The following is a 26,434-nucleotide window of genomic DNA, read 5'->3' on the forward strand; positions in this document are numbered from 1 at the left end:
CAGATAAAGCTGTAGGTTTTATATTTATATTCTTCCATAACATGTAGAACGATTGACACGAATGATCATTTATGGCGAGTAGACTAAGCATTTTCTTTATTTTGCCGTGCAAGATTTTGCCCCATAACAGGTTAGACTTGAAAATAGTTTTGAAAATATGTTGAAACATAAATAAGTAAATTGAAAAACAATGCTATAATAAGGAACTTTTGCGGTATAAAATTTGATTTCTCAAAATTATGCTTGTTTCTATTTGTAGAAGAATTTGTAGAAGCTTGTGATTCAATAACGTAGGTTATCCGTGGAGTCAAAGGTTTATTTCATCCTAGCACTTAGCAGCCCAACCAGTTTTGAAAATATTTTTAGAATGATGTGGAGTTACAATGCTCATGTTACATGTAATAGTATGTGTTCTGTTCATATAATTAAAAAATGATTACAAACACTTCCATGTTATTTTGGTAGGGACATTAGACAAAACAATTAAACGCTGCTGTAATGTAGACGAAAGCCCAGCTACACATGCACACAAAATACTAGAAGTAATTCAGCACCTCTAGCCAACAACGTTACATTGGCCAGGGGTCATGCATCACATCTGAAGCTGGGTCTTTTTAAAATGCTGTACGGATGCTGTGCTGATTCAGAGAATGACGCGGCGAAAAAGTGAGCGCAGTGAATAAGATGGGTCATCCGGGTGAGTTGATGATCAGAAACTCGCAGCACTCATTTAAAAAAAAAAATGCAAGGTGGGAATTTTGGGCAATTGGCCATTTTTGGGCAAATTCATGCGGAAATGTAACAATACGAGAAAAAGTATTCTGAACAAGGTGTCATAGTTGTCTTATAGCTGTATATATTTGTAAATGTAAAAATATGTGTCAAATAAGAACACCTACAAAGCTAACAAAGAGTGAAGAAAACAATATATGCTCTTATACTGCATTAACTATGTTGATTTTAAACTGATAATTGTATTTTAATGTTAATGTTAGCTCTGCTGCTTAAACAGAAGATCAAGAGAAAGCATTAGGTTTTGAATTACGCGCCGTACCAGAAATATATATTAATGCAGTTACTATATATACTGACAGTTAAGACAAGAATTAACAGTAATTTTGCAATGTATGCATCAAATATTCAGACGAAGAATCTGTAAAAACTGTTTTACGTATGTATACGTTGGCACAGAGTTGGCACATGCACAGACGTTAACAAAGAATGAATTTTATGCTCTGGGTCACTGTAATTATGAGGTCAATTTATAGATTTCTTAGTACAACCCAACAGAGAGTAGTTGATAATGTAATTACCAAGGCTTCCGGACACCTAACAGTTAACATCTAAAGAAAACCTCTGCGCTTTGCTCTCAGTATTACACCATCGCTGCTAATTGTGAACCTCCGCCAAGTATTGCACTGTTAGCGCTCGGGAGACGCTACAGCTCCGCTGGGCACGGGATTCTGTTGCAGCACGCAAGGAGACAAACACGTATTTTACAGAATAATAGTTGGCTTCTTTAAGTATATATTTTGACCAAGACGTGGTCATCGATAAACAAATACGGTCAAATTTCACTTTCTAAAATACGCATATTATTAAACGGAATTTTTATTGGGTGCAGTAGCTCACTGTTGAAGGAGAGGGACGCTTGTCTTGGCGTTTGTTAATGCGCGTGGAGTAGCCGCACCTGCTGTGGACATTTACATTTGACACTTGTGCTTGCTGTACAACAATTGTGTAGTCATTTTGGAATCCACATTAATTACTTGAATCACCTTCCAAAGAAGTGTCTGATCCATTCATTGGAGTTCGTACGCATTTGCAATGTAAATGAACCTGTTGTTTACCACCGGCAACTGCAGACTGACATGGTCGACAGTTTGAACGGGAGTGTATGTTTGTGTATAGGAGGATATTTACTATCATAATGAAAGCATGGGGACGGACCGCTGCCGCTACACTGTACTGTATTCAACGCAGGCCTGGGTCACTTTGTTCGAGATTTCGCTGATAGTTACAATATGGGGCACAGTTTGTCAAACACTGGCGTTAGCTAACAGTAGTGTTGGATTACAGTATGATCTTGGTTTTGGAATCGTTTTGTCTGCGGACAATGTGCCAAATCCCTCCAGGGAAGAGACAGCTGAGATGAAGCCTCAGCGTGCGCCGTCGAGAGCAAGAACTCGCCTCCCTTTCTTTAAAAGTAGGTAAAGCTGTAAACACTGATTTCCAACAACAGAAGTGCCGCTAAAAATGTAACGTAACCATTTGAATTTACGATGAACAGGCATCGTAAAGTTAATGGGGCTTGATTGGTTACATTTCCCTTGGCTCAGAGCTATTAAACTAATACTAAATGGCGCAAGTTGCTCAAAATGTATTTACAGGCACTTGTGCATTTTTGTTTGCTTGTTCTTTGTTTGTGCTCTAGATTGAAGTGATTCATTCCACTGTCTTTCCCGTTTTAACTTAATACTTATCGTGCGCAGAGAACAAAATAGACAAAATATTGATGAATGTGAACATTGTAAGAAGGCCAATGCTTATATTTTCCTGTTTGTTTTCATTTTGCTCGTCTGTATTTCTTTAAGTGGTGTATGTCTGATATTTTGTGCACTTTTGTGCAAGTTTTTTATTTTTGATTCCTAGTTCACTTAAATGTCAGATAGTGCATTAATCTCTCGAAATGCTCTGTGCAATGTGCCCAGCATCCCTCCTAGTTAGTTGCCCTCTGGCACACATCAGTAACTGAAAAACATATCGCTGCAGAGAATTACACAGGAGACATTGTAAGCTGTACAAACTGGTAAGTATTTTTGTAAAACACTTTGAGATACATGTCAGGTGCTGTAATACCAGTCTATTATTGTAAATATTATTCTGACCTGGTTTAGAAGATACAGTATATGAACACTACATCCTGACTGTTACATTTTAGCGAAAAAAAAAACAAAAAAAACAGTTGAGTGCAGACTGGATATTGTTTTGACAGTCATTTTAATTCAAAAGCAGCATCATTTCTGTATTGCATTGTACAAACACAACCACTCAGTGTTCCCAATAGTTGCACCAGACCTGCTTATAAGGAAGCTGCAGAGGTATTTGTGTACCTACTGTTATTGCACCTTCAACTACAGCCAGCTTTTGAAATGCATATGCTCAGGACTGTTGTGAAGTTGTGCGATGAACCAGAGTCTGCACAGATGAGGAGGAAGTCATAAAATCTGCTTACTATGCATTTAAAAGAAGTATGCAGTTATCTATAATAAGTTACAAAGGGCTGACAAAATGTTAGTAGGGCATATAATATAATAAGTGGTGCATATTTTGTAAAGTTCTTTGGACTCCTACTTGCTCTTAGTGTATCCATATAAGCCAATGAGTCATGCCTAATGATGTTAATTCTTAGCACAGAGAGGTTATCCCATAGGTGCTGGGGTTCACCCAGTCTTTTCATCTCAGTGGTTCTCATTGCACTCAGATATTGGGTTGTTTTACTGCTGTATATGATGCTGTCACTTGTGTCCCAGCCTACAGAATCACTCCATGGTCTAATACATGTCCTTTGTAATCTCACTGTTGCCTTTAGCCACTATTTCCCAGGCCACATCCGTGGGATCTCTGTCTATGCTGCTTTCTAACTGAACTGCATAGATCAAATGTGATTGAGTCTCTGTTTTAATTCTGATCTGGATCATGAGACGGCCTTTACAGTTACCTGCTTTAAGCTCTTTGTGGGAGAAATGTGCAGTTGACGGTGCATTTGTGACGGAAGAACCTTGAACAAGGTATTTCTCATATCACCGACGCTTTTATATTTTGAGTGAGAGAGAAGAAAACCCCTTGAATTTCTTTAACACAGATTTTGGAGTCTGCTGGTCAGATTACCTCTACCCTAATCAGTGTATTATGGTTTTAAGTAGTTTTCCAAGGGGGTGATCCTGCAGTTTTGAAATATTTTGAAATATTTAAAGGAGCCTTGTGGTCCCTCCTGTGTAGTGGATTGTGCTGTCCTGTGATAAATGGGAGCTGTTTAGCCTGCCTGTAGACCACCCCAACAAAAGAATGAGTGTTTCCATCTGATTGAGGTTAAAGCCTTTCTAGTGCTGAAACACTGCTTCCATGCTTTACTGTAATCTGGTACAGAAAACCTTCCAGTCTCTTTGTTTAGGCTTTTGAAAATATACAGTTTGTATGTTATTTACTATAGTTTACTGGTGAAGGTCAAGGAACTTAAGAGGACTATTGTGTTGGTAACACTTGTCTGTATGATATATATTCAATAAGTAGTGGTGGGGGCTACCAGGCACACACTAAATCAGTGGTCTTTACAAGGTTGCTTGACTACCCGTACACTCTGCACTTTCCATGTATATAGCCTGTTTATCAGACTAGCTCCTTGACCACTATGCCCCTGTTCCTTCTAGCTGCAGACCAACGGGACAATGGAAGGATGTGGCCTGAGAGGACCAAGCCCTTTGTCATCATGGATGGCCACAGGAAATCTCTGCGCGAAGCACTGCAGGTGAGATTCCCCATACAACCCTGATCCTTTCTGTCTGTCCTTCTGTGGATCCTGCCACTAGGCTTAGCGTAGACTCTCCCTGCATTATGCACTGCTTGATAAATGATGAAACCTAAGCCACTATCCCCAAAGGACCCTTTGTAGGGGTAGAAATACAGTACCAGACAAAAGTTTGGACGCACTTACTCATAGTAAAAAAAAAAAAAAAAAAATAGTAAAAAAGAAAATTTATTTACCACATTTTACAATAATAGTAACAACATCAAAACTATGAAATAACACAAATGGAATTATGCAGTGACCAGAAAAGTGTTAACCAAATCAAAACTGTTGCATATTTTAGATTCTTCAAAGTAACAAAAAATATTTTTCAAAATTCTTTTTTTTTTTTGGGAGGAAATTCATACATAGGCATCAACTTCACTATTTATATTTGTCTAAGAAACAAATTTGAAGAATTTAAGCGTAAGTCTTGAGATCAAAATGTGTCTGAAAACATGTTTCCCATTATCCTAATCAGGTGTGTCCAAACTTTTGACTTTTACTGCATATGGCAGCCATCTTAAAGCATTTCGCTGTCCAAAATCCAAAACAGAATGCTTTTATCGCTCCTGCCTATAAAGGCCGCTTAGTAAAATCTTCTGTTTGTAGGGCGTTGACTGCAAACCATTTTCACTCAGAGCTGAAGCTCATGACAAATTGTAGATTGATGTTTTTCATTAAAAAACAGTATTCTTCAGGAAGTGGCTTCTGACCTGCTGACATGTACATCCCCTAAAAGTTGCCCCATCCTTCCCCTCCTTGGGCTGGCCTTTTCCAGGCAGGAAGCTTCCGTAAAAATTCCAGATCTTCAGAATGTTTCCTGCCTGTCTGTCATTCAAGAGACAAGAAAAAGAAAAATAAACAGCATTGTTCCCAGTCTGTCTAGAAATTTAAGTTTTCATATTAAGAATACCTGTTACGTGCTTTATATGAAAGTTTGTATTGTATTCTCTCACCGTTGTGTATTCACACATGTGCATGTGCACTCTTATAACTCACGAAAAGTAAAAATTGAAAGAAACCCATGTTTGGGAATTTAGAGGAAATGTAGGCGGTGACTGGATGTTAGTCACCATTAGTTGAAGGGTAGTGATGAGGTAGGTGGCCTGTTCACCCTCCAAAGGATTTAACTGATATGATGATATGATGAAGACTTCAGCAGAATCATTTAGATAAATATCTTGGCCACACCCACTCCAGTTCAGTCATTTATTTCAGGGGCAGACTGGACTGTGGAATTTAGTGTTCTTGGAATACTGGAGATGTTCTGGGTTTCGCTCCTCAAAACCCTTAATTATAGAATGGGTTTGGTAATTTGCAAAAAAATGAATGCATGAGTCAATGTTCTGGCTCACCATTTTGCTTTGTGTACTAAGGATGGGACTGCATGTTACAGGCAGGTGACATTAAATGTACTAATGGTTTTTGGATTGCAAATAGGCTTCAGACCTTTACATCCAACACCATCCCTGCTGTGCATTATTTCCTTTTTTCGTTGTCTCCTGAACTATCTGAGCACCAAAGCATTGGTGAACCAGCCAGGAGGCTTTGTGGAGACTTTCAGCCCCCTGCCACGTGTAGGAATGTAAGCCTGCATGTGGTGCTTACACACACTTAGAAGCATGAACAAAATGCTTCTCTGACTCAGCCTAGATCTGGATTACAGAGCAGATCCTCACTGATCCGGATTGATCATAACTGCTGTCTCCATAGACACCTACAGTACCTGTGCTGCCTAGGTGGGGGTGGGGGGGGGGGGGGGGGTGGGATTAGACACCCTTTTTTAGGAGCGGGCTGCAGTGTACTGGAAGGTGTGGGATTTAGTCTTATCAGTATCTGTTTCATGAAGATAAAGAGTCTAATGGAGACAATTAAGTATTGTACTATAGGCCTTTAATTCATTAATGCACAAACTGGATGGCTGCTGAAGTAACCATTCACACCTGTAATGATTAGAAAGATAATATTATTAAATGAATTGCCTTTAGTTGTAGTATTTACATATTTTCTGCTAAACAAAGCTGTAAAAACCAGTGCAACAGTGACATTGAAGGGGTTTTATGGGTGTCTTTTCAAAGTTGTTCTGGAAGGTGAAAAGTGAATTCTCTTTAGAATGGAAAGAAAGTGTCGTAACAGCAGTAATGGTTGGATTGCTGCTATATCCTGTGGCAGAGAAATGCTGTCAACATGGAAAATACCTGACTGTGTTACAAGGACTGCCCAAAGGAGAATAGATGGATGGGCTCCATCACCAGTGCATGATATTTGCGGTAATTTTATTTTTTAGATGTCTCGTTCCATTACTGTCAATGGTGTTTATGCAGCGCCTGTGCTGTTGCCATGCAACTTTCTCTCCGCCACACGAGTGGTTTGATTTCTGTAATATTGCTTGTTTATTTTTAACCATGAACCAACCCACAGACCTGAAGCTGAATAAATTACAGTTATGTTATTCTGGCTATCATAAGCAAATTGTTGTAGAGTTTTGGCGTGGGAGCCAAGTAAGAAACTGTCTGACAGCATTCAACCGATGTCTCAAGACAGGTGAATACCACAATAGAGTGTGGTCCTGATTTGCCACGTAATAAATGTAATGTTTAATCATTACCCATTTCTTTTTGAATCCAGTGCTTGTATAGCAGTGAGATTAATACCGGGCTGTCTCCTCATGAGGGATTAGGTGTAGGTTATGTAAAAAATGAGTCCAATGTTACTAGCATACATTTATGTGATTTTTATCAGGCAAGTGCTGGAACCTCATTCTGATTCATCCATTGTCATCAGGTGAAACACTGATTCCGGACTGTGGTTTTGTGAGTGTCGTGTGTTGGCATGCAGTGTTATAGAAGGCTATGGAAACAGTCCTGCTGAGCGGTAACAACCCACTGATTCACAGCACACATTCCTCTAGATGCCATGGCCAGCTGGTTTGAGAAATCACTCTGCTGTCGCATACAGTGGACTTATAGCAGGAATGTTTCATGACTCACATAGACAAAATTAGGAATCAGTCAGTTGCTCTAGCAGCGAAGCTGTCTCAACCAGAGTGGGAGTTGTAGGAGCTGGGATCATAGCTGGACTTACCTCCCATCTCCTCCTACACCCCACTCCTCTGGACTTGCCACTCCCTCTTAATTTAACAGCTGTCAAAATGATCATAAATACAAGAAGCATAAGAAAACAAATAAAATATCTCATATGAGAGAGAGGGGGAGTATGTTACATACAGAGAGTGAGAAAAAGAGGACGCAGAACGACAGAGGTGGAAGGAGTGAGAGGAAGGAAAGGGAAGTGGGAAGCAGGAGAGTGACAATAAAGTTACAGAATAAAAATAATTAATGAGTAAGGAGTGAAAAAGCAAGAAGACAGGAAATCTAGAGCCAAATTAAACCAAAAATGGGGCAACAGATTTTCCTGAACAGCATGCTGAGGTAGTGCCCTTTTTAAATAGAGGCAAGAGGGAAAAAGACAGAAAGGGAAAAGGAAAGCCACATTTCTCCTGCTGCCCTGGCCAGTTCCCACAAACCCAGGAGGCCGTCCAAACAGGGTTTGCTGAGTCGGCCTTTCATTCCTCTCCTTTTCCTTTCCTCTCTCCCTGCTTGCGGGGCTTGTTTTTCTCAACCCTTAGCCAGAACCCCACCCATCTGCCGGGTCTCGCAGTCCCCAACTGGACCTTGGCCCAGACTGAGCTAAAGCCATGACCTGTAAGAAAAAGCACAGTCCACACATTGCTGTAATGCTTGTAAAAAGTAAACATTTATTTACACATACGCATCTGTGTGTATTTGTTTTCAATTTGTGTATTTATTTGTGTAAAGTGTAGATATATGGGTAAACAAATGTACATAGAGATATGTATGTGCAAATAACCTTCCGAGTGGCGTGCAGGCACTCTTGTGTATTCTTATTTTTATTCAGCACTTACCACAATAGATTGGATGTGTGCTTGATTACTTGTCACACTAAAATACTATTGCATAAATTGAACAGTTCATTTTAGGGTCATTCTAGAAAATAAAACTCAGGTGTTTGGCCCATCTTAACTCTTAACTCTCTTTTCCCCAGGGTCTAATTTCGAACACTTAATGGTATTTACTGGAAAATTTTCTAGAAATTGGTATTCTCTAAGGTAATTTCAACCTCCAAACAGGTTTACGTATTAAATGGTAATGGGCAGGTAAACTAGTGGTCCTTTTTCAGACATCAGCCAAGGCAACAGCACAGTACTTGGAATATAGCATGAGTGTATGGGTTTCATGTTCAGGAATATGAGGTCCAGTAAGCACACTGACGATACCCTTCAATGTTCTCTAAAGTTCTGGTTCAGCCGTACTTCCAGCAACTGTAGCAGCACCGTGTGCATTCCATAGATCTGAACTGTTGTCTTCTGTGCCCTGACCTCTCATGCACTGAGTGCTGCTACACTTTCCAAATGTGCCAGATGTTTCACAAGAGAGAGAACTGAGGGTCAAAACTGCTCGACTTCTCAACTGCATTAACAGCCGCAGAACATTCATACTTACACAAATGACTGCAGTGGGTCAAGCACTGACTCCGTCAGGACATTGAAGCTCTCAAAGGTCCTCAGTGAATAATTTACCCAGGAATGTTTTGAATTTGAGGGATGAGCAAGGCAGAGGTGTATTTTCATCAAAAAAAGAGAAAGCAGTGATTGATTGTGTCTGTTGATGTCTGGTTGGTTTAAACAGTTCCATCTCCTCTCTCCACAGAACAGTCACCCAGAGAAGCTACAGTGTGGACTGCCAATCCAAGGCAGCGTCTATGTTTTGGACCTTGAGAAAAATCAGTAAGGAGAGGCATTCTTTCCTGATGCAGATGTCTACCTATCCATCCATCTAGTATTGGTCCTTTGGTTGGTCTACTGGTGATGGCCAGACCTGAGGACTTGCTTCGGCACTGCTCATATTTAACCATACTCAGCCAAACTCCAGACTTCTGCAGTACTGCTCAATTTAACCATGCACTGCCACATTCCACTATACTGCACTGTAACCATATAAGCAGTACTGGACACTGCTCTGACAAGGCTCAGTCGACCCCCATTGTGTACTTGGGTGACCGCTTAGCCTAACCTACTGGATCACATAGGATTGTGATCTGGACATTTACTCATGTTGTGTTTTCCTCCAGTGATCTGCTGCCCAGCCCCCCAGCTGTGTTCTACTACCCACCCAATGGCACTGGGGTTGCCCAGGACGAGACTCCAGTGGTGAGTTTCCAAAGGGTTCGTCAATATCCGCTGTGTTTTTGGCAAACTCCTGTTGGTTTGTTGGAGGTACTTCAGCTAGGGCCGTAGCCCATAATTGATCAACTGTCCAAGCTTTGATCAGTGATTAGTATAATTTGCTGCCTCTTTTCTCTTTGTATTTCGAATTATATCTTTCATTGAGGTATATACAGAATATTGACATATCTGATTATAAGAGCACAGTGTTAAAGTACATAGGGCAAACTGACTTAGCCAAACTGCCAGCAGTGCAAAAGCACCACGCTGTCTGTGGTAGGAGACAGCAAAAGATCCCATCTGTCTTTGATAGAGGAAATGATGTCTGAACATGTGGTGAGTTGATGCAACAAGGCAGGCTCCTGAGAATATCCAAGAATGCCTGCTAAGCTTCATGCATTCCCTCCCTTTCTCTCTCTCTCTCCCTCTCTCGCTCTCTCGTTCTCTTGCTCTCTCTCTCTCCCTTCATCTCTCCATCTTGAGGATTCAAGGATTCAAACTGACAGGACTTATCCAGGGTAGCTGAAGCATTTTAGGCTCTCCCTCCTCTCCCTCTGCTCCCTCTGTCAGAGTAAAAATAGATCAGGTAAATAGAAAGGAAAGAGAAACTTGAAATACTTTCACACATTTGTTCCATTCCTCCCCTCATAACATTCTCTCCTTCCCTTCCTTTTTCTCCCTGTCCTTTTTCTCCTTCCTCTTCTTTTTCTCTCTCCTTCCCTCTCCTTCTCTGCCTCTCTCTCCCCCATCTTTGGCACAGAGGCACTGTTACTACCATGGCTCAGTGAGGGGGTTCCCCCAGTCCAGATTGGCCCTCAGTGTCTGCTCTGGCCTTCGGTGAGTTACAGGCACGTTTTTGTATTGGTCTCCATTTGGCTCACCTCAATATGACAGGTGTTCGAGTAAACAAGACATGCAGTGTTGGAGCATAATCACATAAGCTTACTTACAAAAACTCTTAAGAGGTGTTTCTGTGAGAAAACAAAGTCAAGCAAACCAATCCAGAGTTTTTGGTTGGATTTACAAGTCTTGTTGTTAGCAAACACTTGTGAAAGGGTGCTGTGAGGTGGTCTCCCTTCTGATCTGATTCTTATTTCTGATTAGGTCAGAAAATTCACCAGCCCATTAAGTCACATTACATTAGATAATGGCCATTTAGCAGACACTCTTACCCGGATTGACTTAAATAGGTTACAGTTTTTTACATGTTACCCATTTATACAGCTGGATATTTATGGGGTAATTCTGGGTTAAGTACCTTGCCCAAGGGTACTGCAGCAGTGTCCCAGCGGAGAATGGAAACGGCAACCTTTTGGTTGTGAGTCCTGCTCCTTACCAGTATGCTACACTGCTGTTGGAATTAACAGCTCAGTTTCACATGGGAGCAGGGATCCCAATGCTGTGTCTTAGGGAAATCTTGCATATGCAAGACCACAATTTAGGTAGAATGTATAAATGTCTGACTTTAAATATTGCAATGATTTTTCTGTTACAGGGGGGTGATTGTGATCAATGCTAGTCTGAGCTTTGAGCTGAAGCCTGAGGAAGAAGAGAACCAAGAGGAAGGAGGGGAGGGGGGCAGTGACGTGCACCTGCTCTACCCCACCCATCAACTGGGGTCATGGACTGGAAACTGTGGGGTGTCCCATCATCCATTGCTCCCTCTGGATGTCTGGCCTCAAACACACAGAGTAAGGGCGGGAAGAATTAGGTTTGATTATAATATGGTGCAGAGTCAGGCACCCATGACATGCCACTCAAATAGCTGTTAACACATCTTGTTCTTTTTCTTCGTCTGTTTAGAGAAAGAGAGACATCCTAACGGAGACCAAGTATATAGAGCTGGTGCTTGTGGTCGATCACAAAGAGGTACGGTGTGCCTTGGCTCTTTCAAGGTGACATGAATGTTTTATTGGCAGTGAATTTCATTAGCAGATAGTTTTGCTGACGTGTTCCCAGCTTCAATGCCTGTTGTCCTGTACTGTAACCATTTTCAAGGCAAGCAGAAGGAGCAATGCACTCATTGGCTTGATGAAATTATCAGCATGGTTATTAACCCTTTTAAAGAGTCAGTAGTTCATGTAAGGAGAGGCTCAGAAATGGAGGGCAAAACAGATGAGAAAGATAAAGACAGAGACAGAAGGAGAGAGCTGTAATACAAAGCGGAAACCAAAATTATAACTGGACAAAAACTCAGTGAAATTACAGAACGATTCACAGAAATTGAAAGTGCTAAAATTCCATCCAAATGGTTCCACCACAGCTTCTGTGCTTCAATTTCCATGTCTGCTGGTTGAGTGGTGGTGTTCATCAAAAGGTTTTTGTGGCAGTGGCAGTGACTCTTGAGTGACCGTTATATTGAGGCTGCTCTGTTCCAGGTGCCAGTTTCCATATTGCAATTTCATGATTGTAATACAACTTGAAATCCAACCTTTTATCACGTGGAAATTGAAATGGTTGCCACCTGTTTCCATACATGCTACTTGTTGTTTTGTCAGGTGAAGTTGTATACCCAGACGACAGGTGGGAAGATGTAAGTACCACCTAAAAATGAATATCTCTTAAATGCAACATCAATTCTTAAAGTTTACTGACATTAAACTGACATATGAGGTACTTTCACAGTGACATTGTTCAACCTCAAAATTTCAAAGATATTGGAAACAGATATTGGAAATCAGATTTTTATGCATGGATGATGAGCTGCCAAATAAGAGGTCAAATTTTTGTATGGAACCTGGCCCCAGGTTTTGAAATCACAGACTAAGTCTGAAAAAATGCAAATCTTTTATCGTGGTGCCCTCTACTGTCACTCACGAATCCTTTCGCTGTATTCCTCGATAAACAGAGTAGGGCGGGGCTGAAATTCAGTCCCCTTGGGCTAAAATCCGCCAGGTTTTCCAGCTCTCACTGTACCACTAACGCTGACATAAATGAGAAGCAAATTACTGTAAACTGGTTCAGTCGAGTTGCAGTTTGGCTGGAACAGGTTGTTTAGTGCCAGGCTGGAATGAAAGACTACAGCTGTGACTGCCCTCTGTAGCTTTGGAGAAGTATTACAGCTGAGTTTGTGAACAGAGGATCAACATACAATGACCTGAAGTAATGAAAAAAGTGATTTTGTTTTTAAAGTACCTGAACTACCAGAAGAACAACAAGACCATCATCTACCGCATGTTGGACATGGCCAATCAAATAGACTTGGTGAGAACTCTCAAAAATCTGTATGTCCGTTCAGTCTCAGATTTGCTGTGGAAGAATCTAGAAACTGTCAGCATGTGAATGGCTTTGATTTGAATTGTGCAGAAGATTGTATAAAGACTGTACAACAAATGCACAAGGAATTCTGTTAACACCCATCCCCCCTCACCCACCTCATATGGGACTTCTTTCCCCTCTGCATCTGGTCCCACAGTTCTACCGACCCCTCAATGTGCGCGTGGCGTTGCTGGGTCTGGAGATCTGGAGTGACGGGAACAGGATCCAGGTAGACGGCAGCCCTGCCGCCACCTTGGACCGCTTCCTGGAGTGGCGTTACCATGAGCTACTGCCCCGCCTGCACCATGACAACGCCCAGCTGGTCCTGTGAGTCCCTTATCTTCTGAACTGGCCAAGGTCTAGACCCAGAACTGCTCTTAGCAGCGCCAATCGCTGTGCTCCAATTGGACATTTGTATTTGACAGGAAAATGGCTTGAAAAGTGCCACAAATGTGTACGAACAAATATTACACTGAGAAGAGTTGTTCAAGGGGAACCCACAGAACACTGAGTCTTACAGTAATTGCCATAATTCAATGAACAAAATGTCAACAAAAGATTTAACAAAAGATTGTTAAATCTCAGTGTTTATTGTAAGAGATAGTGTTAGTGGTAGTAATATATTGAGAAAAATGTTGTTCAAGAGTATATTGTGAACATGTTTAAACTGTATCAATGCAAAGCAGAAATACAGTATATTGCAATAAACTGAAATGGTAAAATTTACTTATTTTCAATATATCCATATAAGTACAGAAGTATATTCTCTAAAATATATTCTGAATATTGTATTTTTGTATAGGATTGTTCTTGAACAGCTTTTTGGCCTTTTCACCTTCATCCCACTGTACCTACACAAAAGTTGTACCTTGATAGGCAGAAATTTGTATTTAATCTTTTACACTACTAGGTCATTATTATATTATGTCACTCTCTGTGTGTAAAGGGTCCTAGAAAGTCTACTGGAAGTTGAGTGTTGTTATATGGTGAACTGCTACAAGGGAAACCTTTAACAATTGGCTCTCTGGGCTGTTATTTTATTTGAACCTCTGTCTCAGCTGCTCAACTAAAAGCCAAGGTGCATAAATAGCTTTATGGTATGTGTGTTATGTGAAATTAGAAAACCTTGGCATTGACCACAAAGGGGCTGGATAGTAGATTTGAGCACAGTGAGGGATTTTTTTCTGGCTAAAATGAGATTGTAAGTGGTTTGTTCTTCCAGGGGGGAAGCTTTTAATGGTCACACTGTTGGAATGGCTTCCCAGTCCTCCATGTGTTCACCAGACAGATCCGGTGGAATCAATGTGGTATGTGGCACAATGTTCTGTTTGGGTTGAGTTTCCTTGGTCACATTCACAAAGCCTTTCCAAGCCTGAGTCAACTTAAAATATTATTACAAACCATTGCTGGTCATGAACAATTGGAATGGGATGAGTAGTGTATAACCACACTGTATGCAAATCACATATACAGTGCTGAAGTGGTGGCACCTAGGGGTTTTCTCAGGGATGCATTTTAAGTCTGATTTCATTTTTGCTTAACTATGGAAAATAATAATAGTACAGTTCTGAACTATTCTGAGAGTGACCTCAGGTTGACTTTTTTAGTTTTATGGTAACATTGCCTGCAGTACTGATTAAAGAAATGGGTTAAGCTGGATTGATGTAGCGGCAGAGAAGGTAAGACCCAGTAGTTGGGAATTGACTGGCCCCTTGTGACCGTTTCACTGTGGTGCACCCGCAGGACACCCTGGTAAGCGTGCTGGGCGTGGCTTCCACTGTGGCCCATGAGCTGGGACACAACCTTGGAATGTTCCACGACTTGGCCAATCGGCAATGCCTGTGTGAGATCTCCGCCCAGCAGGGAGGCTGCATCATGGAGCCCTCCACTGGGTGAGTGCTCAGAGCTGGCACAGGGAGAGGGGCGGTGTGAGGGTGGAGGTGCTTGGCAAAGAGTGTTTGAAAGTGTTCTATGTATTTTTTTGAGGTGGAGGTGTTTGGAGAAAAGTGTGAGGGTGGAGGCATTGGATCTCCGCTGGTAAAGGATATTTGGGTGTAGGTACTTAGACAGAGTTATGAGGGTGCATGTGCTGGGAGACAGGCAAAAAATAATACATACTATTAAAATATTTTAAACAACATTTGCATTTCTGTTAACAAAGGGCTCATTAGCATCAGAACAGTAGTCTGGAGACTGAAAATAATGTAAATTGTCAAGTTAAATGCCTTGCACTAGACTATACCGTATGTCTCGACACATCTTGTACTGTAAGAGAAGCGGGTGCCTGGAGTCACTGTGCCTCTCTCCTGTCCCTCTCCTGCTCTGCTCTGTCACCCCTAGGCTTCTGCCGGGACAGATGTTCAGCAGCTGCAGCGCACGGGACCTGTCCGTCACCCTTCTCCACGGCGGCGGGAAGTGCCTCTTCAATGTGCCCCGGCCCGAGAGGCTGCTGGGGGGGCCGCGCTGCGGGAACCTGTATGTGGAGAAGGGCGAGGAGTGCGACTGCGGCCTGGCCCATGTAGGCACCATGAAGCAGAAGTGCAGCGGAACACACAGCTTAGGGTTGCGAGTTTAAATCCCAGCAGCCTTGCTATGCATAAATGAGTGATAGAATGTACAGGATACATGAAACGTTTGGACATCCTTTGTGCATTACAACATTTTTACATATAATTAATTATAACCTAATAAACAGCAGGTTGCATACATGTGAATATGGTATTGGGAAGTCGCCCTAGTTAAGGGTTTTTATTAAGGGTAATGAAATAGCAATAGCAATAGTACTGATTGATAACAGTGTCCTGTCTTACAGAGTTATGTACAGAACCTGTATAAACTGCTTGTAGCACAAACATAATACCTAGGACTGGGTTATGATAAACTGAATTTTCTGTGTAATGTGTTTCCCTATAAAATCATTCGGCTCAGCTGCATTCTTATCTCCTGTTCATGTGAGTTCAGGAGTGTAAAGATCCTTGCTGTAATGCTACCACCTGCACATTGGCTCCCGGGGCACAGTGTTCCTCTGATGGCATCTGCTGTGACAACTGCAAGGTACCCTCAGTCTCTCTCCCCAGCTTTGGCTATTCTAAGAACCCACAGATGTCTCTTATAGCAGGGACCGTTATTCCTCTCCTCTTTCTGGTTACAGTTTTGCCTGTGATGTAGAAAGCTGCCCTAGATAACATAGAGTTTAGCAAGGAGAAGGGCAAATCCAAGTGCAGAGATGACTCAAGACACAAAAGGCTTGATTCAAAGAAAATAAAGTTTCCTTTACTGAAGACTCAAGAGAAACAAAACAAGCTTGGTACAAGAGTTTACGCACACTAACATGGCAACTCAAAACTAAACAACTACATCAGCGATGTCCAACCCTCTCCTGGAGGGCCACTTGTCCTGCATGTTTTAGATCTCTCCCTGATCCAACACAGCTGATTCAAATGATCAACTCGTTATGAACTCCTGAAGCTGCCTAATAACAAACTGATCATTTAAATCAGCTGTGTTGGAGCGGGGAGAGATCTAAAACAGGCAGGACAAGTGGCCCTCCAGGAGAGGTTTGGACAACGCTGAACTACATGAACAAAGGACAGAGCTTAAATAACAGAGAACACAGGTGAAACCAATAGCTAACTAACATAGGTGGAAGAAATAACTAAATGAGACAGAACACAGGAAATTATGAGGTCATCTGGTGGTCATCCACCACCAGAAGCAGAAATCATATCCCTAATATAAAGTCCCCCATTCTGACTTAATGAGTGGCTGCCTTAGTTACAAAGATTTACCACTAGAGGAAGCCATTGAACATTGTTCAGTTAATGTTTTTTTTTTTTTTACAGATATTCACCTCCATTTAATTAATCCCTGTCTTTCTCTTTTTTCCTTTCAATTTCCTTGTTTATCTTCCTCACATTTTCTCCCTTCATCACACAACCCACACTCCTCCCTGCTCCACCTCTCTGCACCCACATGCAGCTGCGCTCCCCGGGCTGGGTGTGCAGGGACCGCCTAGGGGAGTGTGACCTCCCAGAGCACTGCACTGGAACCTCCCCCCACTGCCCCCCCAATGTCTTTCTCCAGGACGGTCAGCCCTGCAAGGGGGGACAGGCCTACTGCTCCAGTGGCATCTGCTCCAGCCTCGACTCACAGTGCCAGATACTGTGGGGGCCCAGTGAGTGGGCGGCTCTCTGTCTGTGTGGGCGGGGCTCTGTGTGTTGGTGGGTGGGGTGCCCTGTCACGATGTGGGAGTGGCTCATTGATTATGAAGGCGGGACTAGGAGTACAGGCGGTTAGGACGCTATGTTGTGGGTGTGGCTCTTTGTGGTGTGAATGGGGCTCAGAGAATGTGCAGGTTGGTGTTCTGTAAGGGACTTGGGAGTGGCTCATTGATTGTATGGGTGTGACTTTGCTGCTCTGTGTCCAGTGTAGTGCAGTTCTGTATGCAGAGTCAATGTGGATGTGACATACCGAGCTCTCTCCCTTCTCCCCTCTCTTTGCCTTCCCATCTCTCCCCCCCTCTCTGCCCCAGACTCCACACAGGCTCCGGAAGTGTGTTTCTCTTCTGTCAACAAACTGGGCAATAAATACGGCAACTGTGGCCGCATGCCCAACGGCACGTATGTGCCTTGCTCAGATGTGTAAGTGGATCAAATTAAAAACCATGAATGAGGTATGGGTACTGTGTGTTAATTTCAGTGCTATAGAAGTGTTGGATATACCAACACGAGACATATTTGCCAATTCAAAGCTGTGGAGGCGTTGTGAACATAGTGTGTCAGTGGTGAAAGGAGATGCATTGAGTACAAAGGGGCTGGACTTAACTCATCATATAACCATTTCCTGTGGCAGTGACGTGTATTGTGGGAAAATCCAGTGTCAGGGAGGCAACAGCCGGCCCCTCCTGGGTGCCAGGGCCCAGATCCTCAGGACCACAGTCCGTCGGAACCACAGCGAGTTTGTCTGCCGCGCAACATACTTTGACCTTGGTGACGACGTCTCTGACCCTGCTGTGGTGGCACAGGCGACCGCTTGTGGTCCAGGCAAGGTGGGAATTTGTAGGGCAATATGAATAAAAATGTTATTCTTCACATTATTTATTTCAGAGGATGAGTGTGTATCTACTTGATTTGATTGTTGTGTACACTGCAGTATGGATTAGTGCCTGTTAACCATTAAAGTTTAACACAGTGGTTGCAGCCTCTAACCAGCCTTGTCCATCTTTGTGTCCCAGGCCTGTGTGGGCCAGCGGTGTCGGGATGTGGCCGTGTTTGGTGTGGAGGAGTGTCAGAGGAAGTGCAATGGCCACGGGGTGAGTGACATTGGTGGGATGGGGGCTATGTCTAGTGAAGGGTGTCAAGTGCGCTGTGTTTGTACTGATCTCATGTCTCTCCCCCCTCAGGTGTGCAACAGCAATAACAACTGCCACTGTGACATGGGCTGGGCTCCTCCAGACTGTAAATACCCAGGGAATGGAGGCAGTGTGGACAGTGGGCCAATCCTAGCACCCACAGGTACCCAGACTCTCACCACGGTCACCTGTAATGTCCCTACCAATACCTCAGCTCTGTAAATGTCCTGGGAAACCAAGAAAATTGCTTACTGGTTACAAAATGTAGAGAGATGTGTTAAATGGGCTTAAGAAATAAAATTTAGCTTCTGTACTGACTGCGCAGGCATTTTACTCATTAGGTCTGTGGCTACCCTCTTGCTGACAATCTATCCCGTTTGCACTTTGTTGTAACCATAGCAACAGCAATTAAATCAGGGGACTTCAATTTAAACCTGGGGCTTTAGTTTAAATGCTTTTAATATTGTTGACTCCTTATGGGTTTTTTTTGCTTGTGTTGTACTCTACCTCTCTTGTAAGTTGCTTTGGATAATAGTGTCTGCCAAATGAATCAATGTAAATGTAAACCAGTTACCAACCCCACCACCTGTCCCTGAATATCCAATTTCCAAAAGCATAGTCACCTTACTCTAACTGACTGATTTCTCCATAGAAACCAACAGATGCATTTCAGAGTTATATCAGTCATTGGCTGTAGCAGAGGTCTTTGAAATGGCACTGAATTACTGTAGTTCTGTGATATTCTTACTTACATATGTGATTGTCCTTTTCCACCAGCTCATCTGAGTAATTAAAATGGCAAGAGTCATTGAAATAATCCTGTTATGTTAATAAGCCTAATTAAGCATAATAAGTTGGCTCCTGATTATAGCTCTGTTTTTTTGTTTACAGCTAAACCTGCAGGAAGCTTCACATTTAAGTTGTAATCTCAATGACCTTTGCCATGTGGATAGACGTAATGACATACAGACAGATTAATATAGAAAGACAACAAAGTAAATACAGAATGGTGGTGTAATGGAAGCTCACAGATTGAACTAGAATGGTCATAGAATTCCATCTATCTGTTTGTCAGCTGCATTTTTTAAAATACCCTTTCTCTATCCACCGCCCAGACGTGGTTCGAGTGGCCCTGCTGGTCATTGTCCTCTTTATCCTGCCTCTGGTGCTGCTCTTGATGGTGGCAGGTTTTCTTCACTGTCATCGTCGCCTCCTCTACCTCAGCAGCAGCCCCTTCCTAAAGGCTCACAGTCGGCAAAAGAACTGGTAAGAGCCTCATCTCATCACAGCGCCTGCTAGAGTTACCCTTTGGTATTGCGGGTGCAAAAGCTTTGGCGATTTGTCTCACCGTAGTCACATCTCCTGAGATGAAGCAGCAGGATTGTTGTCATGTTGTCATTTGTTTTCAGCTTTCCAATTAATGTAATTATTAGTCACTAGGGACTGTAAGTGTATCCTGGTGTACAATACACAAGTGGCAGTAGTACCAGAATAAGATGACAGAATGAAATTGATGCTTTATCTGAAGAAAGAAAAAAAAATCACCTTCTGTCAAGTGAATCAGCTGAAACATGTTCACATCTGATGATCTTGCTGATCCTTGAAGACCAGCGACCTAAAATCTTCCACCAGCATCTGAGTGTTATTAGTGTTGTCTGAATTAAGGTCAAAGCCACAACCGTAGAAACTGTGCAGTCCAACTGCCAGATACGAAACAGAGTTTACTCAATGCACAAATTTTCCATCAGTAGTGGGCACACATAGACACTGATCTATGTGACCTGAGCATTTCAGATGCCCTAGATAACACTAAAAACACCTACACCTCTGATGTGGCAAGCCAATTACACCTTTAATATAGTAAATTAAGTAAATTGTTGAATAAAAGAAAACATGACTCATTAGAACCATGTATTTAATCCCTGTTTTCAAAGCAGGGATAGTGACATTTGTATTTTTTCCTGAGCAGCAGTTCTGCACAGGTGTCCTTGGGAGTCTGATGGATGTGTGCATGTGATGGTTCTGTTCTCCAGGACTCGGGCCATAGAGGAGGGCGATGCCAGGAACAGAGACCAGGTCCAGCCACTGAGTTGTCCAGCGAACCAAAAAAGGGACATTGTTCTGACCCCTTCAGCTGGAAAGGTGTTATATGAGCAGGGCACACCAGTGAAAAGAAATAGTCCTTTTTTCCAAAGCCAACCATTTAGGCTCCCCCTTTGCTCCACATGCTGTGGTGTGTCATATTTTTAATCTTTCCGTTGATGACCGTCAGCATCAATGGAAAGCTCAAATTGTGAAGTTACGTCATTCCTGTATTCCGCCAACCTTTACCAAAATGTTCTGGTTTTAGGCTTGTTACTTCCGGCACTCATCATTATCTAACAGAGATCTTCCAGGAGAAGTCTGATGTGCCCAATGGCTTTGGCCTTGTGAACAGCACAGTGTGGAGTTGGCTGAGGAAATGGTCACTTACTACAACATGGATGTCTATGTTTCCTGAAGAATTACATATTGCAGGTGTAGTTTGCTGTTGAGGCTGAGGCTGTGGTTCTGCTGATGTTCTTTGTTGTTTGTTTAAGTTGGTGATTCTGATTTGGTGACTGAGCTGTTAGGGAGAGAACTTGGGGTTGTTCAGTGGAGATGAGGTTGCAGAGTCTTGGTTTCTGTCTAAATTCATATATTATCTGTAATGTAATTATCCCTTTATTTATGTTTGAAACACTTCTGTCACTATTTAATTTCAACAGATTTTGAAATAATGTTGTTGTAGTTCTGTTAGTTAAAAGCAATTAAAAGTCTGGCTCTGTGCACTATACTATACCTATGATGACATATGCACCTCAATTTCAGTATGACAGGTAAGGCATTTATATACTTGGTTACTTGTCAACCATTGCATGTATAGAGCATGGAAATCCTGGCAAGTACAGGCTTCTATGTGATGTAACTTGCATTGCATAACAGAACATAGAAAAGAGCATAATCAGCATGACTGTAAGAGATGTTGAAGCAGAGACGTGTGGTGCTTCATTCTGCCCCTGCTGTAATGAGTTCCAAACTATCACCTTCAGGGATGGCAAACTTTCTGTCCTCTCATTGTGCAAGCCTAATCTGGGCCTACTGGCTAATGCTTGACTGACACAGGCTGTCACTTTCTCATGTGCTTTTTTCCATGTGCCTTCCTAACTAGGCTGAGGACAGGCCTCTACCTCCTAACAAGCCGCTGCCACCTGATCCGGTGTCAAAACATGTCCAGGTACAGTAATCGCTCTCTGAGCCACAGGCATTAAGCAGTGTTTGACAGGCCAGTGCTGCCATAGGCCATTTTTCAATTCAGTTGGATGTGAGAAGTAGTCGGCAGGGGAGAAAGTCTCTAGGTAATCATTTATCCAATTACAGCCACCCTTGTACCTCAATTTTCACCTGTGTGTACGAGGACTGTTGCCACGTGACACATACAGCATACACGAAAATCATGGATGGTGTCTGTGTGAGGCATGTGTGAGAGAGTAGCTGCTTGTTCCAAACTTTGGTTGAAAGACCTCTGACATTTTAAATATCTGCATGTGACACCACCTGGGTTCATCCAGTTCAAGGCTGTCTTAGTCTGCTAGTATTGCTGTCAGACATCATTTTTAAATTTAATTTTTTTTTTTTTTTGATTTTCCTGTTTTAATTAGTTACATTTATGGAAAGAAAGGACAGAAAAGAGGTGAAGGAAAGGACAGAGAAAGAAGGCACAGTTACGATGTACTATCAATACTGCAATTGTCTGTAACAAATTTGTTTGTAGACTGCTCTTGAGTAAGGGCATCTGCAAAATGATGCAAACAGTAACAAAGGTTACATAAGAACTGACAGATATGGCTCTCAGCTTAATTCCCTATTAAAGTTTTCTCAGAGTTTAGGTCTAGATAAGACTTATTACCAATATTAAAAAGTTGATGCACGCTGCATAATTAAATACACATATTGTAATTGATTGAGTTCTACCACTGTCAGCTAGTCTAATGTCAGTCAGCCTCAGATGTTGGGTTGACTTTATATGACAGAGAAAAGAGTGAAACCAGGACGAGGTGAACTCATTCCTTGTTTCTCTTTCTCATATTGTCTCCCTATCTGTTATTGCAGTCTGTAGGGGAACGACCACACCCTCCAACCAAGCCCCTGCCTCCTGACCCCATTCCCAAAACTGGCAAGGTACGAGCAGAAGAAGGGGGCATGGGCGTGTGTGTGTGGGGGGGGGGGGGGGGGGGGGTCAGTGAGCATCATCTAGGTGGAGCCCCTGAATGAGGTGTTCATCTTGATCATCGTGTATCCTGCTGATTCCATCAAAACTTTCAGCAGAAGTCTGAAATCCTGCAGAAACACAAGGAACCGTCTCTGACTGGAGATTCCCCGTCCTCCCCTGCTCGGTGGCAGATCTCTTGCAAGACTCTCAGCATTCCACCGAGTCACTCATACCTGAGGTGGCCAGCAATGGCCAGGAAGCCATTTGAGGCTTGCAGTTCAACAGGTTTTCCAGCTCTCACGTGGCTGACAGTATCATAACTGGGCTTGTGCGTGTTTGCTGCATTTAAGGTAATGGTTAGTTCGGACTGAATGAGTAAATGACAGGAGGAAAAAAATGGACTCAGTGGATGTACGACTGCTCTCTCAGTGCAGAGGGTCCTAGTGTACAGCTGGCTTTATTTGGTGATGCATGTAGCTCTGTGCAAGAATGTCTTTGTGTTCTGTGTTTGCTTTATGTGGCCGCAGTAAAACGGAAACTGTGGTGTGTGTGAAGTGCATGGGAGCTGCAGTGTTCTTATGTTTTACTACTGGTGTGTGTGTCTACGTGTATATATAGATGCCGAAGTGTATATATATCGAGAGAGAGAGGGAGAGTGATTATATAATGAAATATTGATAGATATCACCCAAATCATGTATGAACATGCAGTCACTGCCAGGTGATGGCATGTGGGCCACTGTATCTCCATTGACCCCGGTGTTCCTGTCATTACCGTGTGGTGTTTGTGTGGTCTGGCTCAAGCAGGATGTAAGCATGCAGCCTTCACAACCACGTGACACATATTGTTAACCATCTCTAAACTGAAAGGACTCTAATCTGAATAAGCCCTTTTACTTGTGGGATGGGTGATGCCATTGGATATGTGTTGCAGTTGTCTCCCAGTTGGCAGTTTTTTGTATCAAAAGATTGATATGGGGTAGAACAGTGCCTGGAGGGGGTAATTGGTGAGGTGGATGCTTGATCCATGGTGGTCTTACTCACTTTTCCTCTCTCTCTGTCCTACTACTGTCTACTGTTTCAGACAACACTGCGCCGACCAGCCTGTCCAAACAGATCTCTCCCCCCTGACCAAGCTCCAGCAGATGGACAGGTACCGGGGGTGGGGAAACGGAAGTGGGCTGTCCCATGTGGGGCAGGGAGCAATTATCAGATCATGGGCTTGGATAAACCAATCAGAAGACTGTATGTCTTTAGTAAAGCAAAATTCTATATTTAGTTTAAGTCAGTGAATCCCTGTTAATTTATGATGGCTCCACCCATTTTGGAGGTCATGAAATCTCATTCTCCCACCACTAACACTCATCTGAACCCCTTTAAAGAACTTTGAATTGTGTCATGTGCCCCATATTCTGCCTTATTAGACCTGCGTTCCTGCTCGGCCAGCCCCTCCCAAGAGACGATTGCCAGCAGACCCCCCGTTGCCCGCGATTTCTGAAGTCCCGGTGCAACATGGGACTGGTTTGTCCTCCATTCCCACTTCCCGCTCAGGAATCGCCATCAAGCCAACCAGGTGAGTACTGAAATCAGGTCTATTTTTACTTGCCAAAAGATCATCAGACATGTTTGTCCATGATTCAGATTATCCCCATGATTCCTCTTTGTTCCTCTCTCTCATACAGGCCTCGTATTCCTCCTCCTCCTCCTCCTCCTTCAAAAGTGATGTCACCGTCTTAGCACTGCTACTTACCCTCGAACAGTAAAGCCAGTGAAAACCGGATGCCTATCAGGATTGTCTTACTGTGCTCATTCTTCAGGAAGGTTCTGAAGAGAGGTGTCTTCAGACTGGCAGGCCTAAGCCTCCTAAGGGCGTCAAGTGTAGCCACCTGCTAGTTCAGGTCTGTTTCACAACGGCTAAGGATGGAGCCTGGTGAAACGCTGAATTCTCAAAATTGTCATTTAATTTAAAGCAGCTTCAATAATCTAGGCCTGCTGAATTGAGAATGGACTCCTGGCATTGGCTATAGGGCATGTGGGCAAAGACTGGACAGCCATACTTATAAATGTTGTATGGGTGATGACAATGGAATAAATGCTTAAAGTTCCTGTTTTTGTATAGAGGGATTCTGCATCAAGACAGCCACCAATGCTCTCTTACGCAGCTGGATCTCATACTGAATTACCAGAAACAATCATCAGAAGCAGAGCCAGGATGTGTGAATTTCAGAAGAGCACGTTTGTGGTTTGTGTCTGAACTGTGATCTGTGAACAGTTGTGTATCCTGTCCTAACGGTTAGCACCTCAAGAGGCCTCTGTCTGTTTGGGTCTCTTCGACACATTGGCTTTATTAAACACAATGTGTCCACATCATGCTCCAGCCTACAATCCCCTTTGAAGCTGAACATTGACATCCATCTTCGACAGCAATCTGGCAACCATTTGGAGGCTCTAGAATTGTGTTTCTTTATAGATTTATACAATCAGATCATATTGATTTGAATAATGAAGAGAAGCAGAGCTGTATTTTGTATGCTTGATCTTAACAAACAGACACATCCTGACTGGAACATCAGATGCTGGAATAAAAGCAAATTCACGCTGTGTGCTTGGGGCCACTGTATGGAGACTGTTGAATGAGGCTTGCAGTTGGATGGCCATTCCTATTGTCCTCTTCAATGGACCTTGAATGGAATCTTTTTTTTTAAATTCAATTTAGCATGTGTTGGACAGGATTCTGTTAGAAGTGAGACCCAGGAGTCCTTCCCTAAAGTTCAGATCTCAGCTCACTCTGGAGAGTGTGCATATACAACTATGGGGGCATAAGAATACACTAAGTGGAGATCGGATCACAAAAACAAATTATTGTGATGATTGAAATATTTGAAGGTGCATTTTAATGCAATTTAGCAATCACCTGTGTGGCTGCTACAATAAACGGAATGAGATGAACAGACAGCCTGCTGTTGATGTTGTGACATCTTAATTGACATCTTAAAAGCATTGAAGTGGTTTACCTTGATTGTCTCCTTTAAAAGAAGTGATCAGTACCGAGAACGCCATAGAAACTGTATTGCAAGATGTTACCTGTTAAACCTTGACTTTACTGCAGTCTTTCCTTCAGAGAGACCAAAGAAAGAGCATTAGCCACAGTGATAAATAAAGGAAACATACACAACAATCACATGCCCCTCTCCATAGCAGTTAATAAGCTCTTACAATCAGTGTTGTGTAATCTTCCATATTTAAACTATTGACTTCATTATTGTCCTATTTGTGTAATCTGTTAGAGATTACACAAATCTCTAACAGATGGAAATGTAGGGATTTATGGCTGAATGTCCACATATGCACCTAAGATGTAGACCCACTATAGCAGACAGATCAGGAAACTGAACCAAGACAACAGCGTGTTGGCAAACCTCAGATGCAGTTATACTGTAGGTTATTTCAGAACCCAGGTTAATCAGTTTTGCATTCGTGTATTATTTGTTTATTTATTCATAGTAATATAACCAGAGAGTGTGTTGCTTAGTGTTGTTCACATATGGTTCTCAATGGCTCAAAGCTAGAATATAAACACTTTTACCTCCTGATCTATATTCTGTATAATCAGCAACATTTGCTGCATTTTATGTTATGGTTTGTGAAAACAGGAACAAAAAAGCCTGGATGTTTTCCTCCATCATCAGCTGTTAATCAGTAGCAAAAATTTGGTCAGCGACATGATAACAGGCAGTTGTTGAAGGAAATGGAAAAATAAACAATAAAGATGGATTAAAA

General features: G+C 42.4%; 1 protein-coding gene across 1 annotated transcript; it reads left to right on the forward strand.

Annotated features, from left to right (window-relative positions):
* Positions 1–1,689: 1,689 nt before the first annotated feature.
* On the forward strand, positions 1,690–25,519 carry LOC118796577 (disintegrin and metalloproteinase domain-containing protein 15-like). The gene is made up of 25 exons (XM_036555546.1): positions 1,690–2,206; positions 4,431–4,528; positions 9,301–9,377; positions 9,722–9,800; positions 10,576–10,652; positions 11,311–11,506; positions 11,619–11,684; positions 12,948–13,019; positions 13,231–13,400; positions 14,296–14,380; positions 14,817–14,965; positions 15,414–15,591; positions 16,035–16,127; positions 17,052–17,247; positions 17,605–17,713; positions 17,925–18,120; positions 18,307–18,384; positions 18,475–18,586; positions 19,539–19,689; positions 20,457–20,565; positions 21,614–21,679; positions 22,555–22,623; positions 23,739–23,807; positions 24,079–24,227; positions 24,337–25,519. The coding sequence occupies exons 1-25, from the start codon at positions 1,939–1,941 to the stop codon at positions 24,389–24,391; spliced, it is 2,967 nt and encodes a 988-aa protein (XP_036411439.1). The 5' UTR covers positions 1,690–1,938; the 3' UTR covers positions 24,392–25,519.
* Positions 25,520–26,434: the final 915 nt, after the last annotated feature.

Source organism: Megalops cyprinoides, chromosome 21 (genome assembly GCF_013368585.1).
Source record: "Megalops cyprinoides isolate fMegCyp1 chromosome 21, fMegCyp1.pri, whole genome shotgun sequence".
Lineage (NCBI taxonomy): Eukaryota > Metazoa > Chordata > Actinopteri > Elopiformes > Megalopidae > Megalops > Megalops cyprinoides.